This window comes from Colletotrichum chrysophilum, assembly GCF_026319265.1.
Source record: "Colletotrichum chrysophilum strain AFK26 chromosome Unknown scaffold_335, whole genome shotgun sequence".
Classification (NCBI taxonomy): Eukaryota; Fungi; Ascomycota; class Sordariomycetes; order Glomerellales; family Glomerellaceae; genus Colletotrichum; species Colletotrichum chrysophilum.
Window position 1 is genome coordinate 1 of NW_026517622.1, and position 20135 is coordinate 20135.

Here is a 20135-nt window from a genome sequence, read left to right on the forward strand (position 1 = left end):
GGATGGATGGGCGGCGGGCTTGGATGGGATTGTGTGCGGCGATGAAGGGTTGTCGTCGTGATAGGAAAAGGGAAGGGGGGATATCGGTCGATGGGTTTGGGTGATGTCGGGGATCTGACGGCGTCAGCCGCGCTATCTGTGCAGGGCCTTGGGTCTGGTAGGGAAGGCACAGGTACCGTACCGTCCAGTGGTAAGCAGGTGCGTGCGTGCGGTGCGGCCAGAGCCCGAGGTGCGCGCGGATATTCCACGCCAGGCACGCTGTGAGTTGAGTACGGTACGGATACGGGGGTTCGGTTCGGGGAGCAGTGCGGCGTTACAGTGGGCCTCTGGTGTTAACCAGGGAGGTAGGTAACTTGGTAAATGCCCCAGCACAGTGGGCGAGGGAAGTTCAGGCGCAGTATCTCCGAAGGTTCCCGCGCGTGCCAGGTTCGGCTTGTCAGATGACTCGCGACGGCCCGCTCGAAATCTTGTTGCGCTCAGCGTCGCGTGGCGATGGCGAGGTGGTGATGTGAGGGGAAGAGGACATGTCTTGATGCAAGAGAGACGGAGAGGATACCATGGGCGAGGGTGTGCAAATGTGACGAGCGAGTTGCCGAGTGATGATGGCGGCCGGCTGAATACCCAGTCGGGCAACTAACAGAAAGAGACAAGTTGAATCATCAACCGTGAGGGAAGGTAACTTCAGCCTTCAGTCAGCCCAGCGCAATAAAGTCCGAACCCAGGGTTTGGGTGGTGGATGGGGAATGCGATTGGGATTGTGATTGGGGTTGGGAAATGTATGGCAAAGGGGGCACAGTGGCAGCAGCAGCAGCAGTCGTTCGGCTACTGATACTGATACCGCAGAGTGTCGGTGGCAGGAACGAACTCCACGCCCTCAGTCACCTCAGACTCAGCATCCGCTAGCAGGCCGTGGTCGCGCCAAGCCCGTGTGGGCAGGGTTCCTCTTCCTGGGCCGCCGTGCCTTTACCACGGATCCCATTGGCTCCTCCGCCCAATGTCGTACAGCTGATTCGCCCGCCGCACCGCACCGCAGTCTGCCAGTGGCAGTCCCTGACTTTTGCCGGGCCCTGGCTGGCTGTCGCGAATCCACTCCACTGCCTCTCCAGTCTCCACGCCGGCCAACTTACCAAGTCTCGCTGCTCCGAACATTGCCCGGACCAAGACACCAGGTCTCGGAGCATGCAAGTCACAGTCACAGTCGAATCGAGAATCAAACACATCTTCATCGTCATCCTCATTGTTCTCCAAGCAATCTGTCATCCTCACCAGACACAACCTACATTAGGTATCTCCTGCTTAGATCCAAACTCTTCCCAACGTTAAAATTGGAAGCTGACAGAGCGTACCCCAGGCTTAGTCAAACCATACCTTACTTACCTAGGTATCTGTACCTACCTACCTATCCAGGTAAACTGCTGCTGCCGCCGGCCGGGAACCCAGGAACACCCCCCAAGCCCCCGGGCCCCCCTTCAAACCCTCTCTCTCGGCAAACCGTACCGCTGGAATGGGACTGGGAAACCAGAAACCGCAGAGAGCACGCTCACGGAACCCGGAGAGGGAAAGCCGCCAACGAGAGAAAACTTACCTACCTTACTCTGTAAACACTGCACCTACCAAAACGCCTCAAGGCCTGGCCCGCGCCCATGACTTCAAGCTTCCCCTTTCGGGACGCCATCCCTCGCCTTCTTGTCCCCAGCAGACGCCACCAAAGCCCACAGCCAGCCAACCACTCGCTCCCAACACCGCATCGATCACCAGTCACCAGTCACCACCCATCGCTGGCTGTCTCTGTTCATCTGCATCCGATTTGCCCTGCAAACCTGCGCTGTCGTTTTGTCTTTGCCTCCTCCTGGGCGGGCAACATACGACGAGCAGCAACATAGCAAGGCCCCCCCCAAAGACGAAAACATCTGAGCGGCGCACCGCCGTCAGGGAAACGTTGACGGCACAGCCAACAACCACACACAAACACCCGGCCTTCCTTTTCCCGCGTTTCGTCCAGAGAATCCAAAATCCCACCGGTGCCCAGCCAATGCGGACGTCGCTATATTACCCTCGGCTTATACGATCCCCATCCTAGTTGTTGTCCCAGGTCTGCTTGCCCCCCTCCACGAATGCCTACCACGAATGGCAAGTTCGGTTTCTTTTCCCCAGGTACCTACGTACGGAATCCTCTAAACTGCTGGCGCGAACGAACCAGCCATTGACAGCCCACCCGTCGGGGGGGCCTGTAAACGCAAAATCGGACAAGACCAGACCAGACCAGGCACCGGGCCGCCATGGGATGGGGTGGTGCGCCGCCGTCTGTCTCTGCGTGTATCGTGCTAAGTCGGTGCTTGGGGGCCCTGTCTCGATATGGCCGAATCGTCGCCAGGTGTCACGCAATCTTCCATCGTACTGCATGCGATCCGCCGCCGCCAATGAAGTGTCTCTCCCACGACGCCTGTCCAGTGCCAAACAAAACACTGATGCGCAATCGTTGATGCACACAGCGATTGCGCATCGGGAATCCCTTCAGCTGACACCCGCCGTGTGACCCCATCACCACATCGCACTTGGCAGCGTGCCTTGACTCACTGTCCAACACGTTGTGGAAGCCGGTGCAAGGTTCACTAAAGGCGAGACGGTGCCAGCTGGACTGCCTCTCTTCGGGCTCTTCGTCCCACCACGGCCATGTCCATGTGGCATGCCGCGCTGCCCGACTGGGACAATGTCTCGCTCGCTACCTGATTTAGCCAGCGGGTACTTGGCTCAAAACACACGAGTGAAGTGGTCGACGTTGATGATGATGATGCCCAAGACAGTGACAGACAGCTCGGCAGTCCAGCTGGCCCACTCGTCGTGTCGCTGCAACCAGAACCCGTCCCGGTACGCGCACCATACAACGCAAACACACCGCATCTCTGGCCGACGCACCTCGACGGGATCACCTTCCATCCGGCTGAAGGGACCTGCAGGGCCCGTGTGGGGGCGGCCTGGAAGTAAGCACCTCAAGCAAAGCAAACGCTCCTGTAGGTCGGCCGCGGCGCGCCTGCAGCTGCTGCAGCAGCAGCAGCAGCAAGGCGGCCTACGTGCCTATCGTTCCCTGGGCATGCAAGTCTGCCTGCCTGCCTTCGCCAACCTGCAGAAGGGTGGCCCGCAGATGACGAGACTTTCCGCCCAAGATAACAAGACCATCGTAAGAGCTGGGCATGCAGGCCGCTCAAACGACACCAAGCCCCCGAGAGAAAACCCCCGGTGGGCAACCTCGGAGAATGCGGAGGAGTGGCCGCTGACCAACAACTACATGTTTTTGCTGATTTTGTGTTTTTTTGGCCTGCAATGTGTAATCAACGCTCTCGAGGCCCAGCTTTCCGAAAGATGCAAGTTCCGTAATGTCCATAGTCCGCGCCCCTCCGCAGGCCGCATCTCCCGAAGCAAAAGGCCCCGCAAAACCGGCCCGCAAGATTTCTGACACTGTTGGAGCCCGCGAAGCCAGACTCGCACCGTTCCATCTTCACAGCCGCAATTTATCCAACTCTCGCACCGCGGCAAAAAGCAACGAACGAGGAACAACCGCATCCTCGTGAAAACCCCCCTCGCAAAGCCAACCGGGATAAGCCCGGCCCGCGGCACAGCTCAGACGGTGCTCCCCGTCCGGTCTCAGGCCAAGACGACACCAGAATCTCAGAGTGGTGTCCCTTCGTTATCGGAACCTCACCCGCGCAAAGTATCGTAATCATGGCCGTGAAGTAAAGCAAACTTGTCAGATCGGGTTGAGCGGCGCGGCGTTCGGAGGGCCCGCCCGACGGCTCGCGCGGCCAATTGCAGCTGCGGCGACCACGCCGGGGGTGTGGCTGTATCCGAGAACGTGGTCGGCTGAGCGGGGGAGGCCAGCCGGCCGCCGGATTTGCTTCCCCAGCTTGGGAAGATAGATGCCTAACTTTCCAGGTGCGAGGTTTGTGTGATTGCGCCTGGGGAGCTGGGGAAAGCTTCACCTCGCAAGGTAGCAGCACGTGAACATCGCGACGACGTGCAGCAATCTTTCTCAGCCAATTTGCTCGTCTCGTAACCCCGACTTTTTCGCACCGAATCCGCAACAATGGCGAGCAAGAGGGATATGCGCCGGCCGGACCTGAGTAAGCACTTTTCCGCACGGCTCAATTGGGAGATGTCGCGATGGCTGACCTGTGATCGTTCGTGCTACAGTCGTCCCCTACCAGGAGCCCCGTGCCAAGGGCGAGAACGCCGAGTTCTCCTCGACGCTGTCGTCCACGCTGCCCATGGCTGCGATGCTCACGCGCAACAAGTTCATCGGATGGTACGCGAAAATACACCTTTGATTCGCTTGCCGGCCCCTATTCGATATGTGGCAGGTCGGGATGTCTGGACAAGTAGCTGATACGATACAAAAACGCAGGGCCTCCGTCGTCTTTTCCGTGCAGACCTGGCTCGGCGAGAGCGAGGAGACGAAGAAGAGCTCCGCGACGCCGGGATACTTCTCCGTCGGCATGTCAGGTACGTTCCCCTCGCGAAGCAACGGCCCGGATGACGGACGGATAGCTAACGGGCGCGCGACAGTCATGGCCCTGGCCGTCACCTACCTCCCCATGTTCCTCCCCCCGCCCGTCCAGCGCGGCGCCGCCACCGGTACTGGGCCCGCTGCCCCCGTGCCCCCCGCGTAGACGACGGGTTGTGTATGATTGTCACTCCGGACGGGTAGTGCGAGATGCAGACGGATGAGGCTTTATACGGTGATACGGCGGTACGATATCATGGGAGGGCTTTTTGTCACGGAAAAAGCATATAGCAAGTGTGGATGACGAGATGCCGGCACGCGAGAGGGAGGGAGTCCGGCGGACGATTTGTAGCATAATACCTCACCGGGCCCACGCACCGCGTGGCGCCGTTCTTTTGGTACAGAATATCTTAATAGCAGCAAGCAAGCATTGAAGCCATACATTTCTTTCAAGCGGATTCCCCGATTGCGCATGTGAAAGTGCTCGCGGTGGTATGGTTTTGGGTGGTTTCAAGGGAGGATGTATCTTATGTCGTCATACCCTTCGCCGTCAGATAACAGGGCGCAGCCTTGCCTCAGCTGCGACGTTGCAGGTTCAACCACCAGATCTGCCCAGCACAACAACAAAATTTCGGAATTTGCGATAAAGATCCGTGAAAGATGGGATCCCAGGTCATAGTCGAGGCCTCCGTCCTCGCGCAATTCGACGCCCTCGTGCGCAAGGGGACGGTCCTCTACAGCGACGACCTCAAAAAGATTCACCACCAAGATGGCGGCTTCGAGGTAATCCCTCACTCCCCATCTCACGTACACCAACCTAACCAAGACAGTTCGAATTCCGCCTCACATCAGCCCTGAAAACCAAACCCGCAGCCGTCTTCGACAACTCGGAGCTCGACGCCGCTACCACGCCGCCCAAATCGCCCTCACCCTCACTCGCCACCGACACCAACGCCATGGAGCTCGACTCCGAGGGCCAGATCCCCGGCGGCGACATCTCCGTCGCGGGCTTCGTCATTTCCCCCGTCAACAACACGCACGTGCTCATGTTCAACAAGTTCTGCGCGTACAGGCCGCACCTGATCCTCCTCACGGGAAACGGCTACCGGCGACAGTTTGAGCCGTTGTGGAGGGAGGATTTAGAAGCTGCGCGGGATGTGCTCCGCGGGCTGAATTCGAAGGGAGAAAGTGAATATCTTGTGATTTTCAACTGCGGGAAGGACGGCGGGTGTTCAAGGCTGCATAAGCATATGCAGGTCATACCCGCCCCGACGGATTTCCGGCTATGGCCTGATGTGAGGGAGTTAGAGGCCGCGGTGCCGTATGAGTACCTCCTCAAAAGGTTCGAGAACGGGGTTCCCGGGGGGGAGGAGGTAGCTGGGATGTATGGCGAGATGCTCCGCGCGGCGACGGCGCTGGTGCCTGGGCGGGAGGAGGTTGTTGAGGAGGACGGGGTTGCGGTGCCGCATAATGTGGTGCTGAGCGAGCGGTGGATGGTGGTTGTGCCGCGGACGAAGATGGATGTGGACGGGGGCGGGGTGAATGCGGCGGGAATGCTGGGGATGGTGTGGGCTTCGGGGGAGGAGACGTATGAGCGGTGGATGGGGCTGGGGCCGCGGGAGGTGTTGGCGGAGGTTGGAGTGAGGAAGAGGTAGCGTGTGGAATGATGAGAGATGGTAGAACTCGTACAAGAAGGGATGATGTACAGGATGTAAACAATATTAGAGCAAGTAGACGATAGAATGGTTTGGATTAGTTTCTAAGCAGCGAAGACATATGTGTTATTATAGAATTGCTTCTGTCGGCTCTAATACTTCTTAGCAACATCTTGAAGAACAACTCTGCAAGCTACCGCCCTCATCGACAGCAAGAGACCACTCTCACGATCATCCCTTCCAGAGACAAATTGTCAAACCTCACCTTCTACAACTTCCCCTTCCTCCCCTTCTCTAACACAACATACCCCGCCTCCGCCTTCGCAAGCACCGCCCCCTCCTCATCCACCATCTCCATCTCAACCGCAAAGGTCCTCCCCTCAACCCTCACCAACCTCGCAATAACACCCACCACCGCCACAACCGGCACCGTCCTCCGATACTCCAGCTCCAACGTCCGCGTCACATGCGGGAGCATCTCCATCCTCCCATACATCTTGATCACGAACCCTACCGCGCCAGCGCACTCGTCGAAGATGGAGGCCACGACGCCGCCGTGCACGCGCTCGCGCTCGAGGGTGCTTAGCCCGTGGGCGAGCTTGAGGAAGAAGCGGACGTGGGCGATGTATTTCTCCTCAAGGGGTGCGGAATCGGAGGGCGTGGAAGGCGGAGGGGGGTGGAAGCAGCCGATGAAGTAGGGGATGGTGGTTTTGCTGTGCAGGGTGACGCCCCAGAACTCGGAGGCGCGGAGGGAGGGGTCGAAGTGCCGGGTGATGGGCGGCATGGAGATCAGGCCTGGCTCGCGGAGGATGGCGGAGACCCAGGGGATGGTGTTGAAGTAGGCGATTTGGTCGGCGTAGGCTGGGTCGGACATTGTGGCCAGGATGGTATGTGGTTGCTCATAAACTCATTCTGCTACATGCTGTGACATACCAGAAAACTTCATTCAACCGTGTCGTCAACGTTATCCGCATCAGTTCCGTAGAAATCGGTGAGCTCCTTTCTCCACAACTTCATCCTGCCCGTCACCTCATTCTTAGTAAGTGGATGACCATCATCTCCTCTCATCTGAATGTCGCATCTCTGAGCATCCAAAAGGAACTTCATGATATCATATCGTTCATATCTTTTGGAATAGGGCATCTCAGGATCTCTTGATGCGTGACAAGCCCGGTATGACTCTTCGTAAATGTCATCGGTAACGAAAATAGAAAAGTTGGATCCGACAGCTTCCAGGAACGTTTTGACCCCGTCTAGATCCCACTGAGCTATCTCCTTCATGATCTTGTCCGTGATTACAAGTTCAGTTTTACTCAATCTCATAGCATGGCCCAAATTTTCAAGGAGACCACAATTCCCTGTTTGAAACCAATTATCAAGACAGCCTTGCGTGATGCTGAATTCATCCTGGCATGCCAAGAAATCCAAGGTGGCTGGCCCTCTGACGGGATTGTAAAGAGCATTTAGAATCAAGTCAGGTGTGACTTGTTTGCTGTGCTCTAGTTCAAAAAATAGATGGAGCATCTCCACGCTAAAAGTGGCGTTCCTGGCAGCCGCGTGAAAAGCCTCTTGAGGGATCTTGAGGCCAGGATGATTCTCAGAGAAGAACTTCAAGACATCCAGGCCGACTTGGTTATTTTCAGCTGCAAGAAGCAACGCATGATCGGCCAATTTGACACCTGGACTTCTCCTGTGGACTTCTCCTGTGGAGGAAGCTAACCAATTCCAGAGCACCAATTGACCTGTGACAGGCGTTTTCCACCATCTCCTCCGTGACATGAAGATCGGCCGGTCTTCCAAGCCAGATTTTCAAATCTTCTGTATCGCAAGATTCGTTTTTAATAGCATCGTGAATAATTTGATCGGATAGTATCAGCGCAGGCCGCTCATGCAAGATTACCCTTAGCACCAGGCCACCGAAGAGCTTGTTTTTGGCTGCGGACTCCAGCAGCTTTTCTGGTACTTCCATGTCTGGGACTGCCTGCAAAAGCAGTTCCAATATGCGGGTTTCGGATGTACTCGCTGCAGATGCCAAAGTTGGTTCCTTGATAATTGGCGCAGGCCTGCACGTGAGGAGAAACTCGACGACCTCGACGCTTCCATTTTCTATCGCACACTCGATAGGTGAACCGATTTTCAAGGAATCGTATTCGATGTCGGTTTTCTTTCGAACAAGGGCTTTAACAACCTCCAACTGCCCGTTCCATGACGCAGCTTGGAGGGGGCTGACCGTGTTCTGCCTTGTTTTGCTGAAATCAAGACGATCTGTCGATGCAATCTTCTCCACCAAGTGCGTGAGTCCAAGGAACGCAACGATGCTAAGGATGTCGACGCTTCTGGTCTCTAATCCACTTTTGCATCTGAAGCGTTCCCAGTCACTATTGCATTCCAGCCAAGCGGCGGAGCCGGGTCGCGCGGTATCGCAGAGTAATCGGGCTTGGCCGTACATTTCTTCTCGCGTATCATAATCTTGCAGCTCATATAATTTCGGCCAAAAGTAAGCGGAAAATGTGCGGAAACCATTACCGAGGTGCCAAGCCTCAGCTCTGTTGTCTTCGTGTTGCAAGATAGATAGTGACTCTAGGCAGGCAGAGAGCATTACTGTCTGTGTCTCAGGGTAGCCAAACCTTCCCTTCCATGATCCAGGGGAAGGCTTCGAGCTGAGTAAGAACTCTCTGACTGTCTGGTGTAAAAAAGACAGTTCTTGGTCGTCATAGCGGTTTATTGTCACAACTACCAGAGACCCCGTGAGGTCCTGCACGACACTTTCAAAGTCTTCGCCCCAACAGTCGTTGTCAAAATCCTCTGTCGACTTCCATTCATTTGTCTTTGTGGAGAGAACAGTGAGAGCTTCGTTGGCCTCTCTCAGTTTGAGCGGGCGAGGAGCAGCCAGCATGAGTTGTAAGAGCAATTTCGTCTTGTCTTCGTTGTAGAAAGGTTCGAGAACTTTTTCATAGACCTCTGAAACCTCGGAAGGCAGGCTTTCCAAAAGTTCGATGATCTCGATTCTCTTCCTGTATTTGTTGGGCTTCTCTTTGATGATCTGAAAAAAAAGACGGAGCCAGAGGTAGGTCCGATTTTGCATGCCTTTCATGCGTTCTTTAAGGTCCAGGTATTCCTTTTCGTCGGGGAGATGTCCTGCTATAGTGGGGAAGTTTTCCTCTATTACCAGCTCAATTTCTTCCCCAATCTTCAACAAGGCTTCGTCTCCGTTGATATGCGAGCTCTGTGAGGGGTGATCAGGTTCGAAAAGGCTTTCCAACGAGAATTTGATGTCACCCCAATTACGACTCGTGATGAAAACCTTCAGACTTGAAATTGGTGACGAGTCGTGTTGGCATGTGTTGTAGAGTTTGCTAAGGTAGGTTGCGATTTTCCTTCTTTCGGATGCCTTGCATTCATCGAAGGCGTCTAGAACACAAATTATCTCACCCGCGTCCGGCGAAGAGGCGCAATTTGTGAGGATGTCGCAGAGCTCGTCGAAAGATTCTCTCAGACCAGCACCCGCACGATGGTAGGGAGTCTTTGCCTTTTTTATGAGATTCCCGGTCAAATCTTGAGCGAATAGCTGATGAAGAAGAGCAGCAACAGCATCACAAGCCCTCGTGCGCCTCTCGTCACCATCTTTGAAGAAAAAATAACAGATCGAAGAAGTCGCAGCCCTTGTTGAAGACCGGAGAAGATTTTCATCGATGAGGGCTCTCGATAAGACTGACTTCCCGTAACCTGGTCCAGCTGATATCCAAAGTAGACTTGAAGATTCGTTATCTCGCCACCGATGGAATCTCTCGTCTTGGAAAACCCACTCACAAGTCCCTTGAACGCGTTCAGGATTAGCGTTCTTGTGACCTTTGAAGTCTGCATGAAGGCTTTCTAATAGCCTTGCCTCAAGCTGGTCTTTATACTGAATTTGGATCTCCTCCAAGATCCTAGATATCTCTTTGAGAGCTATCCGAGAGTTATGAATATCGACCAGCTTCATCTCCATGCTATCTTGTAATGCTTTACGTTGAGCGGCTTTGAGATAGTTTTGGCAATTAAGGTTCAAATCGTTGATGCTCTTGGTCTCGGCCTTCCAACCATTCCACCCAACCAAGTTTTCCCGGGCTCGGGAAAGCTGGGTTGATGATAAATGGTAAACTGCATGGGCATAGTATCTGATAATGTGACTATGCAAGTCGATGAAGATGTTGTAAAAGTCTTTTCTTGCGTGGCTCCGGAATGGATAAACAGAGCTCTCTGAAATTTTCCAGAACACCAACATGCGGTTGATCTCTTCGAGGCCAGCCATCATCGCCTCGTGCAGCTCTGTTCCCGCATTCACGAGCTGACCATGTCAGTATGTATACTTGAACACCAGACTGAGACAGGTTTCGTCTTACTGGCAGGAAGATGGAAACTGCCGACCATGCTAACGCGGCGTATGGCTGAGTGCTGAGTGCAGGCTTCACCACAGTGTCTGCCCAGAGCAGGAACTTCACCATCTTTTCAACTTGTGAGCGCACATGAATACTCCTTCCAGCAAACGCAACTTTCCACTGCTTCTCTTCTCGCGTTTTGTCAAGCCTCTTGACGGTCGACTCGACAAAGTTGACATCGAATTTGGTGGCATCATCCTCATGTGTAGGGTTGAGAAGCTTAGCGTAAGCTATGGCCAAATCACCATCGCTCTCCTGGAACTTCCGAAAAGCTGCAGCCCACACGTCGTTCGGCGTTTCAGGCTCTTGCTGCTGCGTGTTCGGTATCTCAACCTGTTCTGATGGTGCTCGGTCGGGTGTGCCCGCTCGAAGTGTTGAAAGCACTGCGGGTGCGAGCTCGGAGGTAGATGAGACCGACTTGCTATCGTCCGCTTGCGAAGCCGCCAGTCGTCGGTCTTTGGACCTGAATAGACGGAGAAAGGTATCTCTTTTGCGCTCTCGCGCCATGGCGATGTTGAAATCCTGCTACAATTGCCGAATGCCGCAAGGGCCTAGGAAACGCTCTTCTACAAGTGATGTGATGAACGTAGAATTCATGACCAGGCTGGCAAAATGAGTCGATGAACATGCAGTAAACCCCGCATATCACGTGTGTATGCTACACAGAGCTGCATTCGTATTCCGAGATCCACTGCTGGACCGCGATAATCCCATGCCGCGCAGCACTCCCTCGCTGGGTGGCGATTTACTGACGGCCAATAGTCTTCGTCGCTAAGTGCATGCAGTCCCCCCTGAAGCCTGATCGTTGGGGACCACGTGAGGCTCAATCATGATATGGATCGAAGTCAAGATATCTGGCGAAGATGGTGCGCTTGCTACGAGGCGCGAGTTGGCGTTCAGGGTCATTAGGTGTGACTTCTAAGAAAGCAGGTTGTCTCCAAATGCCGGTAAAATACGCCTGATAGCATCCTTCTGAATTCACTGACCCTTGATCTCAAAAGGGGAGGGATATCCGCCAGGCGACTGCTAATCCCTGCTGCTGTGGTGGGTTGGCAAATGTTGGATGCAGCAAGACGTGGGCGACCCAAATGCGGCATGGGTCGCCAGAGCATGAGGCGGCTATCTCTACAGTACAGAGTACGAAAGGCCTACAATCACCTTGATTATTGGTGATCATGCGATGCCCCAGTAACAGCTTTCGTCTGCCCGACATATCCAGCTCGTCTCGGCCTCATAATAAGCCCGTTGATATCCGCAACGCTTCTATCGAGGAATTGCAAGATGGCGCCGATCGCATCGACAACTTTCTGGCTACCATGGAACCAGGCCACCCGAACCAGGCAGCCATATTGAACGACAAGTGCACGGTTTGCCATGCGAAGTGGAAGAAGTGCGGAGTCCCAGAAGACGTGGTTGAGGCTGTTCAAGCAGGTCGGGCAGCTGTGGAGGCGCTTACGCCAAACGATACTAGCAAGGGACCAGTCTTCAACAATTTTGGCCGCCTCACTCAAAGGTCAATTCCGATACTCGAGCAAGGCCGAGGATCTCGAAGGTGCAATCAAGTACGGCAAACTTGTCTTAACATGCTTCGCTCATGATACCCACCAGTGGAGGGCGGCAAATGCAAACCTTTGCGATATGATTTGTGATAATAGCTGCTTTTATCGCAGCAGAGGGTCTCTTGACGAAGCCTTCGAGTTTCTAGAACAAGCAGGAGCACCTGGCATCTTCCCGACCTCTTATAAGTCCTCGCGACTTTCGTATCTCTCGGCTGTCCTAGTGTCTCGATTTGAGGCAACTGGATCCGTCCTCGAGAAAGGCATGGAAGCGGGTTACAAGTCATTGAAACGCTCCTGGACGGAGCCATACGTGACCACGAATACATGGGCACCTCAGCGGCTTTGAGTACGCACTTTAATGTGACTGCTCATTTGGACAGCCTGGAAGAAATAGTTCGACTTTCGGAGCTCTTTTTGGCTCAGATGAGCGATGCGCGATATAGCGACACGATGCGTGCCTTTGGTCTCTACTCTCATGGCTCAATTCCCGAGCTGAAAAGCAGGAGATATCAAGACCTAAATCCGCAAGAATTTGGCCGGGAAGCACTTTCAATCGTTCCGCCTCACGCAGAAAACGTACTGATGCTAATAAACACTGTTTCTTCGTGGATGGGGACCATGGCTAAGTTGACGCAAGATGTCAAGTGGACAGAAGAAGGCATCGAACTCCTCGACCGCGTGCTTGAACTGAACAAAGGCTGCACAATCAGTAACTCTGTCCTATTTGCAAGCCTCTCGCGCCTTTGGGAGATTCAGCACGGTATCCTCTGCCTGAGCACGTCAGATGGAAAACACACCGACATTCTCCAAACGGCGATAGAGACCGGGCAGCAAGCTCTATCGAACACCAAACCCGACAGCAGGATTATTGGAGAGAGAAGAAAGAATCTTGCGTCGATGTTGTACACCAAATACCTTGTCTTCCAAGACCCCGAGTCACTCCCAAAAATCAAGGAATTGTTCATTGAGGCGGCCAAGACAGAAACGGCGACACTTCTGGTCAGGATCCCTTCGACACTCCAGGCCGGTCTCATTCACTGGGAATACGGAGAGCGGACACAGGCGAACGACATCTTCCAAAATGCTGTTGGGCTGTTGACTGAGAGCAACATCCAAGCGGCATCTGCAGAAGACTTGCAGCAGACGCTACGTGAAATACCAAACCTCGGAAGCCTTGCGGCATCTGCTTAGCTAGCTGTGGGACGCCCTCCCATTGAGGCAATCAAGTCTTTAGAAGCTGCGAACTGCATTCTGGCAGGGCTTCCGATGAAATCAAGGAGCGATGTTTCAGAACTCGAGAGAAGATACCCCGAATACGCCAATGCCTACATTGACCTTAGGACCTGAGTTGCACATGCAAGTAGGCAGCCCCAAAGCGCTGCCAACAATCAAAAAGACACGGCCCTTCAGCAATCTCTAATCCGCGAAATGGCCTCCATGGAAGAGGAGATCAGACATTTGAAAGGGTTTGAGCAGTTCCAGTTGCCCCTCAGCGCTAATCAGATGATGCAACTTGCAATAGATGGTCCCGTTGTAACGATCAACGTGTCCGAACTCCGCAGCGACGCTATGATTGCTACAAAAGAAGGGATTAAATTTCTGCACCTGCCAGGCTTTACACCTGCCGCTCTTCAGAGCCATGCCTCAGTTTTCAACAGCGGTGGGAACCCAGATAGGAGGGATATACGAAAATCTCGGGCCTCTCCCAATGTTTCCACCGAGGCTGGCCTCCGCTGGCTATGGGAAGTGGCGGTGCGTCCAATCCTGGACGTCACAACACTCACATGGTCGGGTCGTTTGTGGTGGATCACCGGTGGTTTAGCGGGAAGGGTGCCGTTCCATGCGGCAGGCAACGATGCCGGCGACCCTGAAGAAAATACGCCCAGTCGGGTAACCTCGTCTTATATCTCATCACTCAAGGCCCTAAAATATGGTCGCGACAAGGGTGCCGCAGCTGTTTCTGGTCAGAATATGCTTCTAGTCACGATGTCTTCCAATCCGCCGCCGCATCGCCATCTGAACACCACCTACGAGGAAGAGGCTATTGGAGCAAGTTTTGGACCAGACAAGTTGCTTCACCTAGCCCAACCTGACCCTGAAAGTATTCTCAAAAAAATACCGGAGTTTTCATTTGTGCACTTCGCCTGCCAGGGCGCCTCGATCAACAACGACTCGAACAGGAACAGGCTTTTACTCGTTAAGAACGAGAGACCTGCAGATCTGACGATTGCCTCCTTGAGGAGATTGGGCTCAAAGAGGGCTCCGTAGCTTATCTTTCAGCATGCTCCACAGCCCAGTAAACAGACAGCAAGCTTGCCGGGGAGGCCATCCGTATGGCCAACTCTTTCCAGACGTTGGGCTTTCAACATGTTATAGGGACCATGTGGGGAGCCGATGACGCCGCAGCTGGGGAGGTAGCGAGGAGGTTCTACAAGAAACTTATGTCACCCACTTAAAATAGTATGGAACATGGTCACCTAAATCTTGCGACTGCGCTGCACGAAGCTGTTGAAGAGTATAGATTGGCATCTCCGGGGCAAAACAGCTTGCTTAAGTGGGCTCCTTTCATTCATGTTGGTATCTAGGAAAGCATGCTATGTATGTATATGCAATGAATCGTCGAATAGTTCATGGTAGAACCGCTGTTCATGAACGCTTGACTCAATAGTCCAATCAATATCTACCCTTTCCATGCTTGATAATGCTCTCTGAGAGTAGTCTCCAGAGGTCGATACTCAATCCCTAGCTCCTTGATACTCCGACTGTTATCCACGGCGAACTTGGTACCCAGGTTTCTTGATATCCACTTCCTCGTTAACCCAAACAAAGGTCCTAAGACCCGAACTAGAAAGTCGGGAAGAAGGTGGTCTGGAATGAGCATTGATTTACTCAGTCTCCGGAACAGCTTTGATATCTCCAAGAAATTGGCCATGTCTCGTGACGCCACAATGTATCGACCGCTTGCTGTGGGTATTGAGGCAACTTTGATATGTGCCGTGACAACCTCACGCACGTCAACTGTCGCAAAATTGAGATTAGGTACGCCGAAGAACAGCTTGCCACTGAGAAGCTCGTCGATCAGAAACAAGCTGCCTGAGTCCGATCCGGCAGACAATGGCGGTCCAAGGACTAGTCCTGGGCAAGCCACGACAAGATCCCATCGGCTTTCTTCTTTGGCAATTTCCCAGGCTTCCTTTTCTGCGAGTACTTTGGAGTAGTGGTATGGGTTGTGCGTTACGCTGCTGGTCTCGTTGAAGTACTTTTCGGATAACGTGCCTCCCATCTTGTCGTTGACGTCCTCGTAGTCCCCAAATATGGCCCCGACTGCAAACACAATTTCGAAGTCAGCAGCCTGTTCTTACCGAAACGACGATGCTTTCGTCGTAGAAAAGTGGAATGCGCGGACATACTTGTAGATGTTAGAACAACACGTTTTACTGAAGTTGTCTCTTTGACGCTTGCGAGTACGCTTCGGCTACCTTCCAACGCCGGTTCGACACATTCCTTCTGCCCGTCCTTAATCATCTCCGCCATCATAAATGGTGATGCAACATGATGGACCACCGAGCACCCCTGCATCGCCTCCTTGAAAGATCCAGGCTTGAGGAGGTCGGCCTCGAAGAGCTGCAATCGCCCTGCATGCTTTCCTTGAAGACCCTTGAGAGAGGCTACCTTTTGGGCATTTCGGAGGCTTCGTACTGTCGCGTTTACGCGGATACCCTGCGATAAAAGTTCGTTGACGAGATGTTGTGCGATGAAGCCGCTGCCGCCGGTGACAAGGTGCGTTTCGGCAACTTCCATGCTGTATCAAAGAAGACAACAAAATAGCACTTTATTTCTTGGTGGCTGGCCTTTGCGTAATGGTAAACTTTGGATGAATTCTCACATCATCCCTTTTTGCACAGAATAGCCTTGTCTTTTGTTTGTCGGACGAGCGAAGTGTCTTGGTTCTGGTTGAGAACCACTAATTCCTCGGCGCCCGCGGATAGCCGATCCCAGGGCGTTGCCATCACAGGGAGGCATTCTTTGGTGGAACTGATCGCCTCTTTCGCATAATACGATATGCTCGGGTTGCTCTGTAAGATCCGCGGGTTGACGCCGCGATTACGAACAGAACTCACATTGTCTCGTTGCGTTTTTACTTGTGCGTGTCATCGCATCAGTCGTCGCGTCTCGCTGAATGATGCGGTTGTCTCCGGCATTGAGACACACATCTGCTTTCTCGAGGACTGTGGGAGGATTGTACTACCTGGCCGCGGAACACCGAGCGTCATTTCAGATGGCAGTAAGTCGGAAATTCGTTGAGAGGTTTGAGGGGCCGAGTACCCGAACCCCTAACCGCGTACTACATCGGTCGAGAAAACTTTTCAAGCGCAGCCATTTTTAGGTATAAATCAAGAGTATTTACCGCTAGAAGTTTCCGCCATCCCAGATTACCATCAAAGGCCATCTTGTGGCATCGATCAGTCGTCAAACCAAGATGACCGGGCTCCATTGTGGATTCGCACTCGTCCAAGTCTCGGGGCTAACTCTCCCGAGAGCCAGCCTTGAGTACAATGAACCTTGTCTGGATCCCACCATGACAATAATCGCCCAGGGTTCAAAAAGTTGAAAGTATGGATACTTCCCTGAGAAAAAGACACGTTCTCTGTCAGCACTTTTAAACATGTGACCAGCAGCAAGAGCGAAAACAGGGTATGTTTCCTCAACGAACTGCCTCTGAGCCAACCCCCTGTCCATGAACGCAGTTTCTCCAATGAGTAAGCCCTCTTCGGTGTATATACCCATTCAAATGGCTGAAGTCTCTTGACTCTCTCCATCGTCCCCGGGCAGGGCCCTGAGTCTAAGTAGAGCCACAGTAGTGTTGAAGACCAGACAATGAGGGTGCTCTTCAGCCATTCTCCGGGTGTTATCATCGATATCAATGTGTTCGAGGGCATTCAAAGGGCCATGCACGCAATTGTTCCAGGCACCGATCGGATCCTTCCCAGGTCTGCTTTTGCTGATGGTGTTGCCAAGTATTTGCTGTGAGACGTTGGCCTGCTTCCCCATCTCAAGTGGCTTTGAGTTGAACCAGGTTCGGTCTTCTTCTAGCAGCCGCAAGCGCGCAACCCCGTTGACTTGGTCGCAATAGAACAGCGAAACCAGACTGCCGAAATGGAACCGACTGAGGGGACGCAAAAACCTCAATGGGTGATCATCGAATAGGGCTTGGCCTGCCCACGCCGCCCATGTCCAGGTGGGCAATCCGGGGGGCTCGGCCGCTAAGCCTTGCGTGCCTTCGTAGCCCCAGAGAATGGCCTGCAACATGAAACGTTCAGGGATCCCGAAGAGAATGGGAGTGTTGCTCAAGAAACCGAAAACCTTCAGCACTCCTTCAAAAGCGTTCAGAATATCGCTCCTGTAAGTCATTGTTCGGCGAGTATAGTTTTCAGTCAGCCGCCCATACATTTCGGCAAAACCTCCATGATGTGATACGCTCCGGCGAAGACCGGTCTCGAATCCTTGGCTATGCGACTGGCGACCTATCTGCTGGAGGTCGCTTGGGATGGCCTCTTTTTCGCCGAGTCTTAAGTTGTCGTGGAAGCAACTGAAGAAAACGTCCGAAGCACCAAAAAAGATATGCCGACGGCTAAGCAACCTTTCTTGGTAAGTCCACGCCCTTGTAGCCCACTCAGACTTCTCGACAGCCTCAGATGTAATGATCATGCTGGCTCCAACGCAGTGTCCGTCAATACTTAAATGCCAGCATCGATTGTCAAGGTTTCGTGGTCGTGGTCTGTCAACAAGACCAGGCAACCCAGTGCCGACACCATCAGCGCAGGCAACGATGGTAGCAAAAGCCTGCTGATATATCGTGTCCATGGCCTGTATTTGTGAGAGTTTGAGATGGTCATCATCTTGAACAATGCACAGTCGATCTACCCATAGGTACCGGCGACCCATGTTCCTACACAGCAGCATCGCGTCACTGATGACCTCGGGTATCAGTGACTCCTTCAAAGAATGAGGTACTTCAAGCTCATCCATGTTGTTCTTTGTCAATTGAAGATCTGCCTCTGGGTAGGCCGTCGCGGTTCGCCATTGATAACTCAGAGCCATGTAATCCATCCCCTGTTGAGCCCGGATGATACATCGAAGAGCGGCATCGATGAGTCGGAAGCCAGCCGGGACCGGCGTTTGAGATATCGGAACATTGCATTTGTGGCCATGATAGTTGGCGCAGTTTTCAAGGTACTGCTTGAGCTTTGCTATGTTGCTGTATGATCGATCCCAGCGATTAATAGCCTGTAATCTTTGGCCCCATAACTCATATTGAAGTTCGAGCTCCAATACGAGAGGCTCAAATTGAACTATACCATTGGACTCTATTCGCAAGCATATGGGAAGAATGCATTGCTCAACCATAGCTCGAGCTTGTTCGTCGGCAGAAATCCCTTCAGTGGGTTGACGGTGGTGCACCGGGAAAGGTCTCCAAATAGCAAGTTCAGCATTCCCCTCGCGGAAGACAGCGAGTTCCTTGCCTACGTGAGAGCAGAGAACACATCTTTTCTGTTGGGAATGGAGCTGGAATGGATAGAATTTGAGGTCCGAAATGCCCTGGTCAAAATGATCATCTGTCTGCGGGTGGTCCTGCGAACCGTCGGCCCCAACATCGAAAGATTGCGGGTTAACCCGCGCGTACACGTCATCTTGAAAGAATACCACGTGTGTGAAATCATCCCATGGCTGGCAAACTTCGCAGAGAAGTGGGTTATCGGGTCGCTCGAAAGGTGTGGCCTCGCAGAAAGAACATGTCCAATCATGCTTCCAATGATCTGGGCACCAACGGCACTTTCTGATCCGCAGGGTGTCTTCTCGCTTGGGTTCAGCCGGTGGAATCTCTAATGTCGGTAAGTCCATCTTCGTGAATAACTATAACTGAAAATATGTCGAGACAAGTCAGTTTGGCTCCAAAACTGATTGGCATTTCAAACAGCAGAGTGCTTTCGTGAAGCCCCCTCTCGAACGTGAGCATATTGATCAGGCAGCAGCGTGACGTCTTATGTAACGCGGTACAGATCGGCGTGCAGCAGCGAAAGATGGGGCTGCCAGATTTCGGGCGAATAGAAGCTGACTATCTGTTGCACATTCTTATGAAGAAGTACATGGTCAGTCGTGAACACGTCAAAAGGGAGAAAAAGAAAGGCCTCCCAAATGTGATCATGGACTGACTAGTGAGGAAACATTAGACTTGCTAATCAAATACCAAATGTCGTTCGAAAGGAACGTCGACAAGATATGGCGCACGTCTGATTGCTCACAAGGCTGGGCGTAATTATTACAGGCAATTGTTTTGTAAAGAATTCTTTTGTGAATTTTTATATAACTAAAGGGAACATAAAGACCCTTTTTTCCTCTACCTTAACCTAAGTTAGTCTCTTTAACTACTATATTATAACTTAGATAAAAGTAATAATATTAATTAGTTCTTAGAACTATTCGCTATACTTCTTATTAAATATCCTATTAATTTCTTTTATATTATTCTTATCCTTTAGGCTTTTAGTAATCTTTCTAAATCTCTACTTAACTTGATAGAGAACTTAGTTCTAAAAGTTTTCTAAAAGCTTAATATATATTATAAAGAAGTATAAAAATATTATATTATTATTCTTAGTTATAAAGATATAACTAAACTATTATTAAATATATAATAAACTAATCTTTTTTAAATATCTAATATTACTAATAATAAAAGTTATATTAATTAAGTAAGAGGTATATATAAGATTTATTTTAGAAGGTTTTAAATTTAAATTATAGTATAATAGGGGGTTACTTCTACTAGCTTAGCTAAGTAGCTTAAAAATCCCCTTTATATATGTTACGACCCGACAGGCATGACACGTTGGAACAGCCCCGCCTGGCATCTCGGCGGCTAACGCAGAACATATGTAAGCAGTAACACAGGTGTAACCAGGAACCATCGGGAAAGGAAGAACTATGGTACAGGTCACGTGAC

At 52.3% G+C, this 20135-nt stretch overlaps 5 protein-coding genes across 5 annotated transcripts; 3 read left to right on the top strand and 2 right to left on the bottom strand.

Moving 5' to 3' along the window:
* Positions 1-4081: 4081 nt before the first annotated feature.
* COL26b_014317 (uncharacterized protein) lies at positions 4082-4664 on the top strand (the record flags this gene model as incomplete). Its single annotated transcript, XM_053186892.1, has 4 exons — positions 4082-4118; positions 4189-4300; positions 4400-4497; positions 4561-4664. 4 exons carry the CDS (start codon positions 4082-4084, stop codon positions 4662-4664), a joined length of 351 nt encoding a protein of 116 aa, XP_053029159.1.
* A 494-nt stretch (positions 4665-5158) lies between these two features.
* Positions 5159-6153, top strand: COL26b_014318 (uncharacterized protein; the record flags this gene model as incomplete). The annotated part of the gene is made up of 2 exons (XM_053186893.1): positions 5159-5281; positions 5329-6153. 2 exons carry the CDS (start codon positions 5159-5161, stop codon positions 6151-6153), a joined length of 948 nt encoding a protein of 315 aa, XP_053029160.1.
* Positions 6154-6305: 152 nt separating this feature from the next.
* COL26b_014319 (uncharacterized protein) lies at positions 6306-7027 on the bottom strand (the record flags this gene model as incomplete). Its single annotated transcript, XM_053186894.1, has 2 exons — positions 6306-6339; positions 6462-7027. 2 exons carry the CDS (start codon positions 7025-7027, stop codon positions 6306-6308), a joined length of 600 nt encoding a protein of 199 aa, XP_053029161.1.
* Positions 7028-10443: 3416 nt separating this feature from the next.
* Positions 10444-11078, bottom strand: COL26b_014320 (uncharacterized protein; the record flags this gene model as incomplete). The annotated part of the gene is made up of 2 exons (XM_053186895.1): positions 10444-10461; positions 10536-11078. 2 exons carry the CDS (start codon positions 11076-11078, stop codon positions 10444-10446), a joined length of 561 nt encoding a protein of 186 aa, XP_053029162.1.
* Positions 11079-12748: 1670 nt separating this feature from the next.
* COL26b_014321 (uncharacterized protein) lies at positions 12749-13321 on the top strand (the record flags this gene model as incomplete). Its single annotated transcript, XM_053186896.1, has 1 exon — positions 12749-13321. One exon carries the CDS (start codon positions 12749-12751, stop codon positions 13319-13321), a length of 573 nt encoding a protein of 190 aa, XP_053029163.1.
* Between the last annotated feature and the right edge of the window lie 6814 nt (positions 13322-20135).